The following is a 14,772-nucleotide window of genomic DNA, read 5'->3' on the forward strand; positions in this document are numbered from 1 at the left end:
TACTAGTCCACAACAGGCACACCATAAAGAAAGCAAGGGTGGCACCTGGCTGGCTCCGTCCATGAAGCATGCAACTCTTGATCTCAGGGTTGTATGTTTGAGCCCCACACTGGGTATAGAGATTACTTAAAAATACGATCTTTAGGGGTGCCTGGGTGGCTCAGTCCATTAAGCATTTGCCTTGGGCTCAGGTCATGAACCTGGCATCCTGGGTTGGAGACCCCTGGCAGCTGCCTCCCTGCTCAGCTGGGAGCCTGGGTCTCCCTCTCACTCTCTCCCTCCCCCCTCCCTCTTGCACTCTCTCACTGTCTCAAATAAATAAATAAAATTAAATCTTAAAAAAAAAAGAGCAAATATTCAGTGCTCCCTTCCTTGTCATAGCTTATTTGGAGAGAGGGGGTGTTTGAGAAAGGAGACCCAACATGGTGTTATTATTGTACAAGATCCCCTGCACAGTTAAATTGCAGGTACTTCTCATCTTCCCTTCAGGTTTTGCCACAGCCCCCTTGCTTGTGCTATGGGAGGATATGGGGCCCATCTCTCCCCAGCCAACCCAGGTGGCTGCCCCTGCCTTGAACGTTTTCAAGTGACGCAGTACCCTGACAGACCCAGAGGCCCCTCCACACTTCCTGTGTGGGGTTCAGAAACTCGCATCACCTCCCAGCCTTAGGTGCCTACTTCGGAAAATGGTGAGTCTCCCTCTAACAGGTCCCCTTTTTCAACCTGGTGTTGAGAACAATGACCTCAGGGTCTTCACCTTCAGCAGGGGTTTTGAGAAAGTCCTCCGGTTTCTTTTTCAGAAGTAATAAGCCACCCGCCTCCGCCATTTTGGGTAGAATAAGGGTGCATCCAGTGAGAGAAGGATGCAGTCGGGGAACCTCTGGAGAATTCTGGGACTCTGTCTCTTATCAGGTAAGTAGGGTAAAATGAGAAAAGGTGGTATTTCTCCAGACTATGGGGAGGCCTAGTGTTACCAAGGAGCCTCATTTACCAGACGATGTAAGGAACATTTTGTCCTACATCAGGGCAAAGATCTAAGACTGCAGGGTATGGAGAAAGATTTGCTCTGGTTGTACAGGAAACTATTCAGGGAACAGCCAAAGAAAAGCATTTGGGATCATAGCTTTTCAGAGCAGAGAAGTCTCTCTGCCTCCAAAAACAAGCTCGGTCATCAGTGAACTACCCAGCCTTTAAAAACTAACACAAAAGATATTAGAAGAGCTTATCTCCACTCCTTATCATGAGGAAAGCAGAGAGTTGAACCCAAACGGTGCAGGGTATAACAGGGTTGACCTCTGAAACAATAGGCACATAGTAACTTCCAGCCCCTTTCTGTAGACTAAGAGCTTTCCATTAATTTAGTCCTTTTTGAAGCAAGGGAGAATATAAGTTGATAAATAACCAAAAGCAATTCCACATCTCATAGGAGATAAGATTTTTTTAACAAGTTGCCATTTATTAAGTGCCAGAAACTGTATAAAGAAAAAATCCAAAAAAAAAAGAAAGAAAGAAAGAAAAAATTCTTTACGTGTGTCAAATAATTTAATTCTTACCTCCATCTTGGAAGGTAAAAGTTATATCCCTTATTTTACAGACAAAGAAACTGATATGCAAATATGTTAAATAACTTGTTTAAAGTTACACAGATAGTAAGTGCTAAAGCCGACCTGAGGAATAGGACGGTCTGTCTACAAGGCCTATGCCCTTCATGGCTACTTGGTGTAAAATGGCTCACGATGGTTTTAGTTCAGAGACCTAGAAAATGCTAACATAGCTGGGGCTCCGAACTCAGAGCCACAACCATCATGTCTCCATTTCCTGCTTCGCTGTTGAGTTTCTCAGGCTTGAATGCTCACACACATCACCTGGGATTCTGCAGCGTCTGCTTCAGTAGGATTGGAATGGAGATTGCAATTCTTCATTTCTAATAAACTCTTGGGCTTCTAAGTCTGCAACTGGTCCAAGGAACACATTTTGAGTGTCAAGGGGCAGGGTGTGGCTCCTGCAAGGAGGGGTTAGGCATTTTCTTAGAGGCTTATGATATAAACTAATCTTTCCCAGGTCAGAGGGGAAGGGAGAAAGAGAAAGACTCAAGCACCCCTAAAGATTTGGCATCCTGAGGGACTGTGCCCAGTCCGTTCTGGAAATGGATGAGCACGAGGCAGGTGGAAGGGTCTCACTCCATGTAGAGACTGTTGGTAAAAAGTGAGTTCCAGGTTTATGGAAAACTTTCAGGCAACATCAGGGAAACTAGTCATCATAATGAATCCAAGTTATTGCTGAGTGAGGAACCCAGTGGAAATGTGACCAGGCTCTTCAACACACAGGCTCTTAGATGGTGAGTAATGGGAGTTTCAAATATCTCCATCTCTGTAGCAAGCAGAAAACAATGGAAAAACTGAACAATCAGACAAGCCATAGCGAGAGATGGAACAAGAAAGTCAACATTTGTACCTAACGAAGAGCTTGTTTTTTTCCTCAGTTTGATTTTCAAAATGGAAGCTTGGCTACAAAAATTGTTTTGCTATTTCTCCAGTGGCCCAAAAAGTAGACTCAACTTTTTGTAACTCCTGTTTGTCAAATATTGAGTGTTCGTATTTAATGCCAAATGCTTCTTTGCTTTGTGTCACCCAAATTGACCAGGAACCCCTGGTCTATACCCAACAGTATGCATCACTTACCTGGGGGACAGGGATGAGTATGACCCTAGGGTGGTTGGGAAAGACATCTCATGTTCAGAAATGATCAGATCAGACCACGTCACTTTTTCTGCTTGGAATTTCAGGGACCCAGAATATTTACTAACTTTTTTTTTTGTATTTATTTTCTAGTTGGTGCTTGGGGGCAGGACGGTAAGTAAGATATGCTCTCTTTCCTTGTTATTAAATCAACCCTGCATTCTTTGTTTTTATGAGTGGAGTTTTCTCTAGACACCCCTGCCAACAACACACACACACACAAAACTTCCACAGAGACCCATTAAAGGAGTTTCTACCACCTTCTCCTTGGCCTTTTTCTGATCAATCTAGTGATAGTTCCAGCCAAGAAGAGGAAAGCAAGAGAGCACAGGAAATATGAGTCCTAACCATTTTCAAAAGAAAAAATTGAGACTGTTAAGTTGAATGTGCCAAAAGTTTTCATTTGTTTGAATTTCATATTTGATGTGGGATTTTGTAGAGGGCATGAACATATGCACGGGGATGTGGTGAATAAGCCTCTGGGGCATCATTTGGGTGCACATCTTGAATCACATGTCCAAATACCCTGAATATGTGTGTGCATGTGCATTCACGTGCACACACACACGTGAGTACGCCTGGCCTGGACTTATGTCCTGATCATAGCAGTGGAGTCAGGAGCATCCCAATTGGAACCCTTTCTATTCAATCAGCTCCTCTGAGCTTAGTGAACCAATTTTGTGTCTAAAGATGGCCACTGTGCTGTGCCTGCTTATATTCCATGACACTGAATCATTTGCAATATTTTAAGAATCCTTTCCCCCCCCCTTTTTTTTTACCATACAGCATGCTTTATTATTACTTTACTGACAGATGGAATATGTCAAAATTACTGAATATGCTTCAGAGTAATTAATCTCTTCTGCGTGCTACTGTCATTTAGAATTGATTATTCTTTATCATTGATTTATGTGCAATCCATATCTTCTTTTCTTTTTTCTCTAGCTTTGAGATATAATTGATGTATAACACAATGTAAGTTTAAGGTGTATGATATAATAATTGACATTGCAAAATTACTACTTAAGATCCATTTTTGTAAATTGCCGTCAGCTGTTTAACGCAGGATATAGGGCCCCAAACAGATTTTCCTATGCAGCCATAAGGAATTTGAAGATCCAATCATTTTTTCCTTTTTTCTAATTTAGAAAATGACATTTTAGTGCTTGCTTCAGCAGCACATATAGAAAATGACATTTTATTTTTTTATTTTTTAAGAAATCTCCATACTTAATGTGGGGCTCAAACTTAAAACCCCAAGGTCAAGAGTCACACGTTCCATCAACCGAGCCAGCCAGGCACCCCAGAAACTTACATTTTAATACGATAGAAAATTTGAAAGATAAATATAAACTTGTCCATAATAATTTCACCAGTCATAAACATTGCTGACAGGTTGACGCAGTTCCATGGTGCAGGGTTTTTTTCCTTTTTCTTTTTCTATTTTTATTTGACAAGAGTTGATACACAATGTTACATTAGTTTCAGAGGGTCCTAACCCAGGGGAATAGGTCTGTTCTTAGTAGCTGATACAAGCGTAACTAATAGTTGCTTATCATTTCCTTTTCAGAGGATATCAAAGCTTCTGGTAAGAGGATTTTCACTCTACACCACCTCTTTTCAAATGTGGAACCAAATGGTATTGAGGACAGTCATAGTAATAAACACTGAGAACCAGAACCACCAGAAGAAAAATACAATTTTCTGTCGGTAGGATCTGTAGATGTGCCGATGTCTGTTGCTGTCATGTATCCCTGAGAATGCATTCAGAGAAGAAAATACATGGGGTGGGAGCCGTCACTGAGTTTTTGTGTAAATCATAAGTTCATGGAAGGCACAGATGGTGTCTTACTTACCTGGCCCAGTGCCTGGCACATAGTAGGTATTTTTTGAATCAGTAAGTGATCACTAATTCCCTCTCTTTAAGAAGCTGATGGTCTTGTGTGTGAAAAATAACTGACAATACAGTTATGTTACGTGCTGTGCTATGGGTAAGTACAGGCTAAAGTAAAATACAAAAATAATAGTGGCCAACTGTACAGAAGATAGTTGGGGAAGCCTCCCCAGAGGTGATTCCTGAGCTGAGTTTTAAACGATGAGCTTTGGGGTACCAGGGTGGCTCAGTCAATTAAGCATCTGACTCTTGATTTTGGCTCAGGTCATGATGTCATGGTCATGAGATACAGCCCCATATCAGGCTCCGTGCTAAGCATGGAGCCTGCTTACGATTCTCTCTCTCCTTATCCCTCTGCCCCTTCCAGCTCACAAGTTCTAAAAATAATAAGAATAATAGTAATAATGATAATAATAAAGTTGAATTTGTATTTTAGGAAGCATATTTTAGGCAGAGGAGTTAAGGCTGTGTGGTGTGAGGTTAAGAAGCTAGATGGTTGGGGTGCCTGAGTGGCTTGGTCGGTTAAGTGTCTGCCTTCACCTCAAGCCATGAGGTGAAGGTCCTGGGATCGAGCCCCTCGTTGGGCTCCCTACTCAGTAGGGGAGTCTGCTTCTCCCCCTCTCTCTGGTCATGTTCTCTCTTTTGCTCACTCTCTCTCTCAAATAAATAAATAAAATCTTTAGAAAAAGAAAAAAGAAGCTAGATTGCCATATTTGAATCCTGGATTGATTTCTTATTTGACGAGTGCCTGAATAGTTTCCTTCACTCTTCTGTGCTATAGCATTATCATGTATAAAATGAAAATAATAAAGATACCTAGCTTGTAATGTTGTTATAAGGATAGAATAAGTAATTCACTTAGAACATCATCTGACATAGAGATGCAATGAGTGAATTTTAGTTGTCATTATTATATGGGAAGCATACAGACTAAATAATAAGTATTAACGTTTAGTGAACATGTGTGTTCTAGATATTGCCCTAAATATTTTACCTGAACTTCTCATTTAATTCTCCTAACGTCTCTATTCTACAGATAAAGAAACCAAAGTTTAGAAAACAAATAGTCCAAACACCAAGATAAATATAAATGCAGATTTAGCTGATACTGAAACTCATTTTCTTAACTACCATGAAACTTTGTTTCTGGATATGCACCAAATCTTTGTGAGCATTCAAACAATTTCTAGGCACAGATGTCTAGCCTATGATGCTAGGTCCTTTTCAGAGTTACATACATAAATCTAAGCTCTGCTACCATATCTGTGCCAATAAAACTCATGAACAATTTTCTTTACATTCTTTACATTTCTTTTTCAAACAAACATACCAACAGAACGAAATGTCTACTTGCTTTTAAGCTGTTTTCTTTATAATTTCTAGCTTATTTAACATTGCTAATAAATAGCAGTATTGAAAAATTATTTCTAAGTCAAAATAATATCAACCATCTATGTCATTCTATTCAGCTCCCAATTATTAGCAGATAGATAAATTGAAGAATGACTTGTTTATCATCCTGTATGATGTCAGCCAGAGAGTTGCCCGAACAACTGGGTCAGAACTCAGTTCTGTTCTCCATCTTAGCAGGACTGCAAGAAGGAAAGGAAGAAAGTAACTAACATTTTTCTTAAGCATCTGCTATGTACCATTCATTTAAAAAAAAAAGATTTTATTCATCCATTAAAGAAAGAGAGAGAGTAAGTGCACAAGCAGGGGGAGCAGCAGAGGGAGAGGGAAAAGCAGACTCCCCACTGAGCAGGGAGCCCAACACCGGGCAATCCCAGGGCTCCAGGACCATGACCTGAACTGAAGACAGACGCCTAAAACTGACTGAGCCACCCAGGCGCCCCTTGTACCATGCATTTTTACCAGTGTAACCCATTTAATACTCACAAATACCTGTGAGGTAGGTATTTTATCTCCATTTCCCAGATGAATAAACTGAGGCTCAGAAAAATTCAATGACTTGTCTTCAGTCACACAGCCTAAAGCAGGTGTGGGATTCAAACACAGGACTTCTAATTCAGTTCAATGTTCTGTCCCTAACAGCATACTGTAGCAAAAAAAAGCTCCCAATAGAGAGAGAGCTGTCTCTGAGCGTCACCACCTCTCCTGTCTTCCAATTGCCACATTCAGGCTTGAGCATAACTTAGTGCCACCCTGGGTCCTGTCCACAAGTCTTCCAGAAAACAAGGATGCACCCCAGCCTCACATCCCAGGACAACACTGCCTGCTGTGGGGAATGTGCCCAGGCCCCAAATTGTATTAGTGGATTTTAGTTGTCCATACCAACAGTGATTCCTTCTAACAAAAATAATTGAGAATTGATTATACTCAAGAGATGGTTCAACATAAAGCCACTTTTTAAAAAAGATATTATTTATTTATTTGAGAGAGAGAGCATGAGCGGGAGGAGGGATAGACAGAGAGGGAGAAGTAAACTCCATGATGAGCAGAGAGCCTGAGGTGGGGCTCAATCCCAGGATCCTGGAATCATGACCAAAGGCAGACGATAAAGCCACTTTTTATTGGAAGAACCATTCCCTTTAAAGGAATACAGTGGCTCAGTGGTTGAGCATCTGCCTTTGGCTCGGGTTGTGATCTCAGGATCCTGGGATCAAGTCCTACATCAGGCTCATCACAGAGAGCCTGCTTCTCCCTCTGCCTGTGTCTCTGCCTCTTTTTCTCTGCCTTTTGTGAATAAATAAATAAGATTAAAAAAAAGGAATACGGTTCTGTACATAATTTAAGGGCAATAAAAGAAACATGGTCTAAGATAAGAATGATGTTTGGTCTCCATTATGAGGGATTCCATGCATTATGAGAGAACTTCTGAATGGTGAAAAATAGGTAAGCCCAAGCATCAATGGGTCCAAGATCTTGCAAAGACGAGTGAAGGTCTTTATCTCTAAGAAGACCCTTTCATGTCTATCTAAAATATGATTCTTGCTAATGTAGGAAGTTGAGCTTGAAGACTTCTAGAATTTTTCAGTTTTAGGGTTTTAAGACTTTCTGAGCTTCAGTAGATCTAGATCTAGGGGCACATGCTGGTATGCATCTGAGCTGCATCCAGGAACATACCTCATGTAAATACCTCACCTTCATTGCTTGGGGCTCCCTAAAGGATGGGCCTTGTTTGGGGGTTCTTGGAGATCATGTCTAGTCCCACTTGAAAATGTTTATCTACGGTTTAAACTTAAGCCAAGGTTACTGTCTTACGGTGCTTTTCTTTTCTCATGTTCAGATGAATTGACAAGTATATCTCCAGAGAAACGTAAGTTTGTCTGTCTTTCATGTATGCCCTGAAGAGGCGGGGGGGGAGTGGATAGAGAAAAAGGAATTGGCTGTGAGAGATTAACCTCTCAAGAACTGAAGTCCTTCCAACATCACATTTCCAACTCCTATTTTGGAAATATTCTCCAACGGGCTTTTCTAGGCTTTCCTTTACTTCCTTCCTCCCCTTCCCAAGCCCCCATGTCCATGCCTAAACTCTGAAGTCACCCTTAAGGGTGACTCTTAAAGGTTCTCCAGTTCCTCTTCTCCTTCAGATCCCCTCTTTCATGCCCTCTAGCCAGCAGAGTTCCCCTTTGACAAGATTCAAGACCTGGATGACAGGTGGTCTTCTGCATCTGGTCGATCCTTTTATTCCTAATTTGCCTTTGCCAAAATCTTGCTGGTTTCTCCCTCCAGTTTCTCTTCTCTTCTCTCCTATTTTCCAGGGTTTAAGGTCTCCATCTCTGGAACCGAGGTAGTGGTGACATGCCCTGATGTTTTTGGATATGATAATATAAAATGGGAAAAAAATGATAACCTTGTGGAAGGTGCTAGTAACAGAGAGCTATCTCAGAAGGAGTTTTCAGAAGTGGACGACAGTGGTTATTATGCCTGCTATGCAGATTCCGTAAAGGAGAAGAGCTATCTCTACCTGAGAGCAAGAGGTAATATAGGTCTCCAGAGCAAACACCACAGGACACTTTAGAAAAGGCCACTTCAAGAGAGCACTCTCAATTATTTCCCCAAACTCATCTCGCGGTCCCCTGGCATCTTTGTGCTTCTCTTACACTCAATCCTGAGACTCTCAGGGGCCGTAGGGCATCAGTGTTTTCTGAAATATGGATTAAACACGAATAGGGTGTCGCCTGGGTCAGCACTACATTTAAAAATAACAACTTCCCAAGAGACAGGATGGAGTTGTTTGCATTTTATCAAATCCAGAATTCTGGCATAGATATGGGTTTATCTGATGCCTTATCCAGAGATCAATTCTTCAGAAGGGTTTGTAGAGCTGCTATAATAAAGTATCATAAACTAAGGCATAATAATGATAGCTAACATTTACTGAGTACTTACTAAGTTTCAAGCACCATACCAAACATTTGCCAGGGATTTCTTTCATATAATCCTTTCAACAACCACATGAGTTAGGTATTATTTTATTCCCATTTTACACAAGAGGAAACAGAGGCTTTGTGAGTTGAAAACACTTCTTATAATTCTCACAGCTAGTGAGCAAAGGAAAGGAGCTGGGACTTGAACCCAGGACTGTCTGACTGCAGAGCCTCTACCTATAACCTTCACTCTTTGCTTATTGTTAAAAACACTGAAAGGCCCGGCTCTGGCCATGGCAAGCATGTGAGTAGTAAGGGGAGAATCACCTTTATTTATTCCTTGCTGGTTCTACTGTCCTTGCATCTTCTTTTCTCAGTAACTTCTCTTCCTCTCCCCTATCTCTGTCCCCCACAGTGTGTGCAAACTGCATAGAGGTGAATCTGATGGCAGTGGTCACAATCATCGTAGCTGACATCTGCCTTACTCTGGGGTTGCTGCTGATGGTATATTACTGGAGCAAGACTAGAAAGGCCAATGCCAAGCCTGTGATGAGAGGAACAGGTGCCGGCAGCAGGCCCAGGGGTAAGACCATGGAGTTAAGTTGGAAGAGAGTCTCACCAACGGGGACGTCCAGCCTGGACCAGGATGGGTGGCGAGTCCACAGCTAGGTCAAGACAACTTCTATAGAACATTCACTGTATGGCCAACGTCTGGACAGACAGTTTCACATCTCAGATTGCTTCTCTCTTTCCTACCCTAGAGAAATACAAAAAAATAATTATTAACAGGATGGCTGTGAGTGTTCTAGAGTAGCCAGATTCTTCACACACCCCTAATCTGTGGGGAGAGAGACTTTGGGATATTATTAGCTCCTTCCTTTTTCCTTCTCTTCCCCATAGAAAAGGACACACGGAAGGACTTTGAGCTGAGGAAAGTCATAAAATGATGAGAAGAGTATGGAGGTCATTAGAGATGGGATGAAAGGAAACAGGAGGCAGAGGACCCAAGATAAAAAAGGGGAGAGCCAGAGGAGAGAATGAAGGGGGTTGCCATCCGGGATCTGGGTCTCATTGCCACGAGATGAGTTTTCCACATGGGAACTAATCCTTTCCCCTCCCTCCTCTGCAGGACAAAACAAGGAGAAGCCACCACCTGTTCCCAATCCAGACTACGAGGTAAGAAGGGATAGAGTCGGGGAGGGGATCTGTCTAGAGAAGGGGACAGGTGGGACGGTCCATCTGGCCTGCTGGACACTTTGAAGCCCCTCACGCAGGGCTCCCAGACAACCTGCCCCATGGCCACCTTCTCCTCCTTCAGAACAAGGCCATTTCCAAGGCTGTGTGGCTTCTACCACTATGGCATGGGGGGTGGAGGTGGGGTGACCCTCCTCTTTCTGCGGCTTAGTCGTTAGCTGGGATACAACATGGGGAATACCATATCCACACCTTCTAACACGATACATTCAGGACTAGTTTCCACCAGCATGCAGGGGTACGACCACGCTGGTCGTTGAAATATTAAAGTATTTCGTTGGTAAATAGCCCCAAGCTTCCGGCTCCCCTCTCCCAACACACAGGCTGCCAGACATCGCAGCCTCTCCCCCACTAGACTGCTTTTCCATTTGACAACTAAAGAGTTAATGCCTGGCCTCAGAGAGAACCAACCACCAGGACTATTTCGGTTGGCTGGTGTGTGTGCACTACCAATTGTAAAATATTGGGACGCTCACACCTAAACAAACTCCACAACTCTTTACTGAGCACCAGCCACACACGTGGTATTCATCTTCATATAGGTGACTTCATTTAATCCTGGCAAATGCCCTGAGAGATGAGTCTTTAGATGCCCATTTTTGAGATGGGAAGGCTGAGGCTCCCAGAAGGTGGCAGGGGCAAGCCTGTTGCCAGTGGGTACCAGGTGAGAATGCGAGCCAGCTTCTTGACTACTAGTCTGCAGTCCTTTCCATTGTACTAAAACTAGAGCTTCAGTGGCCCCTTCTTTCTGGGGGGAACTACTTCTTCCTGTCCTGTTGACCACGACCTCTCTATTCCACCTACAGCCCATCCGGAAAGGCCAGCAGGACCTGTATTCTGGCCTGAATCAGAGAGGCATCTGACGGCTCCTGAGGACACGGCCTCCCCCAGGCCCAGGTCTTGGTGTCTCCAGGTCCTGCTACTCCCAGTACCCTGGGTAAATCTTGAACCCCAGAAGAGAATTGTTCCTCTGCCTTCTGGAGAACTAACTCCCAGGCTGCAGCCTTATCCCCAGCTCCCTCCAACCCGCCTTCTCTGCTGGCACTCGGTCCTGCAATATCACCTCCTCATCATGGCCATTCACTGCCCCCCCACCAGCCAGATTGCCCTCTGGTCAGGGTATTTATTTCTGTTACCCTGACGCCCCCACCATCACCAGTTCCTTCCTACCCTTCAGAGGTATCCTTGCTCTCTTCTGTACCGCCCCCTTGGACAGAACCTGCCCCCATCCCTTACTATCCCACCTACCTTTCCGTTTTTCCAGCTCTCTCTTTGGTGACCCTCTGTGGGGATGGACTAGGTAACTCTGGTAGAGGTCCTGCCCCATCCATGACCTCGGCCCAGAGCCACCCTCTGCCCACAGGCCCCTGGATGATCATTTGCATTTTTACAAACGTGCTAGGCTCCTTGACAGCTGAGAGAGAAAATAATAAAGTGTATTTGGCTGAAAGAGTTGCTGTGCCTCTTTTCTGGGAGGCCCTCAGAGGCTGGTTCCTCACATCCTCCCACCTTCGACTCAATGCCCCCCTAGGATCCCAAATGCAAGTCCTACCTGTTTTCACCACTGGTGGGGGTGTTAGCTCCTGGTATCTTTGGAGAGGGCATTAGGGAAGAAATAAAAAAGAGAGGGAGAAAGAAAGGAAAAGAATAGTCCTTTAACTTATCTTAAAAAAAAAAGATTTTATTTATTTATTCATGAGAAACACACAGGGGCAGAGACAGAGGCAGAGGGAGAAGCAGGCTCCCTGCGGGGAGCCCAATGCAGGACTTGATCCCAGGACTGGGGGATCGATCATGCCCTGAGCTGAAAGCAAACTCTCAGCCGCTGAGCCACCCAGATATCCCTAACTAACTTATCTTAAAGATGACAGAGAGTGACTGATGGGTCCCCAATGAAGCTGTCAGTTCAGAAAACAGAGGAACAGAAGCAGAAGCCTTCAAGGACAGGTGAGGGTGGTGGATGGGGAGCTTGGGGGTTGGGGGGGGGTCCGATTTCCACAAGCTGCCCAGGAGAAGAATCCAAGGCTAAGCCCCTGCCCTGCCGTGGGGAAGGAGGTGCTCTGGAGCAGGTACCCCTCCCTCTACTCTGCAAGCCAGCAGCCTGCAGCCAGAAGGCAGCTGTGGTTTGACACACCCGGATGTGGGCTGTGGGGCCCGGTGGGAGGGCCTCACCTCCACCTAGCACCCTGTGCTCCACTGCTAGCTCAGAGTGAAGGCCAGAACTATGAGAAGCCCCAGGGACCCCCTTCTCCCTCTATGTACCCAGAAACCTCCCCACTGACCACAGGGCTATTTATGCATGTGGCCACAATGAAGGGCCATTCGTGGTTAGCAATGTGCCACATGCCTTTCACACTCAGTCTCGGGCTCATGGCCACAGATTTGTTGGTCCCTGTTGAAGGATGCCTGTTGCCCCCTGTGCACTCAGCACCATAGGCTCACAAGGAGACTGTGATGTTAACCATCATTAGCTGCTGATCAGCAGTCAGGGCCTCTTGTCCCAGATGTTTCAGGAAGGGGAAGGATGGCTCAGGGTGAGAAAAGCTCTAGTGAGCACTGACTAGGTTCTAGAAATCACCCTTAGCACTCTCCATGTGTTGCTCCTAAAATCTTTATAACAACTCAGCAAAGTTGACAAAATAGATGTTGTTGTCCTCATTCTACAGATGAGGCTACAGAGACTCAGAGAGGTTGTTATTTGTCCAAGTTGCACAGCTAGTGAGGGACGGAACAGGAATGAGCAGCCAAGACTGTCCAACTCCAATGCTCTGAACAGCTCTGTGGGATTGACAGTGATCATAAAGAATGCTCACTGTTTTCTTGGCTTGAAAGCTCTGAAAAAAAAAAAAAAGAAAGAAAAGAAAGCTCTATGTTTAATCACTTAGGCACTCCTTCAGTCAAGGGCTTTTCTCATCACTCATGGGGCAGACCAGCTATGTGCTAAGTGCTAAGGGGAAACAAAAAAAAATAGTTTTTGCCTTCAAGGAGCTTGCAATTATAGAAGAATGGCCAAGAGTGCAGAAGTTTGAACAACAACAGGAAAATAAATGTAATTTAGCCCCCATGGGGGATCCCTGGGTGGCGCAGTGGTTTGGCGCCTGCCTTTGGCCCAGGGCGCGATTCTGGAGACCTGGGATCGAATCCCACGTCGGGCTCCCGGTGCATGGAGCCTGCTTCTCCCTCTGCCTGTGTCTCTGCCTCTCTCTCTCTCTCACTGTGTGCCTATCATAAATAAATTTTAAAAAATTAAAAAAAAATTTAGCCCCCATGGGTGCTGTAGACAGTGCCCCAAGGAGGAACTCCACTCACCGAAGACAAAACAGGTAACCTAAATAAGCAGTGAGCTATTAAATAAATTGAATTGATAGTTTAAAACCTTTCCACAAAGAAAATTTGAGACCAAGAAGACTTCACAAGTGAAATCTACCAAATATTTAAGGAAGAAATAATACTGATTCTATATAAATTCCTCCAAAAAAATTGAAGAGGGAATACTTCCAGTTCATTCTATGGAGACCAAACTCATGGTAATGGTTGATTTTATGTGTCAACTTGGCTGAGCCACAGCGTCCAGATATTTGGTCAAACACATCTGGATGTTGTCGTGAATGTATTTTTTTAGTTGAGAATAATGTTTAAATCAGCAGACTTTGAGTGAAGTAGGTTATCCTCCAGCATGTGGGTGGGTGATTAGCCCCATCTAATCAATTGAAGGCCTTACAGAAAAAAAAAAAAAAAAAAAAAAAAAAAACAGCATGAGGTCCTCTAAGGAAGAGGGAACTCTCTATCTCTAGACTGTCTTTGGACTCAAGTTGCAACATCAGCTCTTCCCTGGGTCTCCAACCTGCCAGTTCACCCTGATGATTTTGGACTTACCAACCTTCACAATTGTATGAGCCAATTCCTTAAAATAAATCTCTCTCTTTCTCTCTCTGCTCTCTTTTCCCTTTCCTATATAACATCCTGTTGGTTCTGTTTCTCTGGAGAACCCTAATGACAAATCCTGATATCAAAACCAGGTAAAACATTACAAGAAAAAAAAACTGAAGACCAATATCCCTTAGGAAGAGAGGCAAAATTTCTTCACTAAATAAATTTAATCTAATAATATATAAAAAGGAAAAAAAGAATAGGGCTACCCAGTTGCCTCAGTCATTGGAGCCTGTGACTCTTGATCTTGGGGTCATGAGTTCAAGTCTCATGTTGAGGATAGAGTTTACTTAAATATATATAAATATATATAATATGCTTATAAAATATATTTTTATAAATTATATATAATAAATATATAACATATATTTATATGTTTATATATAAACATTTACATGTTCATATATGTTAATATATGTTTTATATATGTTATAAAGAATAATATATAATGACCAAGTATAGTTTATTTCAGGAATGCAGGATTGATGTAATAGATCATGCCACCGATGTAATTTATCATTAACAGATTAAAGAAGTAAAACCAGATAATCATCTCAACAGATACAGAAAAAGCATTTGACAATATTCAACAACTGTTTTTACTAAAAATTCCCAGCAAACTAGA

General features: G+C 43.2%; 1 protein-coding gene across 2 annotated transcripts; it reads left to right on the forward strand.

The window, feature by feature from the left end:
• Nucleotides 1-647: 647 nt before the first annotated feature.
• On the forward strand, nt 648-11,628 carry LOC129497000 (T-cell surface glycoprotein CD3 epsilon chain). Of its 2 annotated transcripts, none has more exons than XM_055305391.1 (9): nt 648-689; nt 801-912; nt 2,832-2,852; nt 4,309-4,326; nt 7,880-7,909; nt 8,355-8,573; nt 9,379-9,546; nt 10,093-10,139; nt 11,024-11,628. In XM_055305391.1, the coding sequence occupies exons 2-9, from the start codon at nt 864-866 to the stop codon at nt 11,078-11,080; spliced, it is 609 nt and encodes a 202-aa protein (XP_055161366.1). In that variant the 5' UTR covers nt 648-689; nt 801-863; the 3' UTR covers nt 11,081-11,628. The 2 variants fall into 2 exon arrangements, with proteins under 2 accessions (XP_055161366.1, XP_055161367.1); XM_055305392.1 differs by lacking the exon at nt 648-689 and adding an exon at nt 4,666-4,729 and having other exon boundaries at nt 871-912.
• Nucleotides 11,629-14,772: the final 3,144 nt, after the last annotated feature.

This window comes from Nyctereutes procyonoides, unplaced genomic scaffold, assembly GCF_905146905.1.
Source record: "Nyctereutes procyonoides isolate TBG_1078 unplaced genomic scaffold, NYPRO_anot_genome, whole genome shotgun sequence".
In the NCBI taxonomy this organism is placed as follows: domain Eukaryota; kingdom Metazoa; phylum Chordata; class Mammalia; order Carnivora; family Canidae; genus Nyctereutes; species Nyctereutes procyonoides.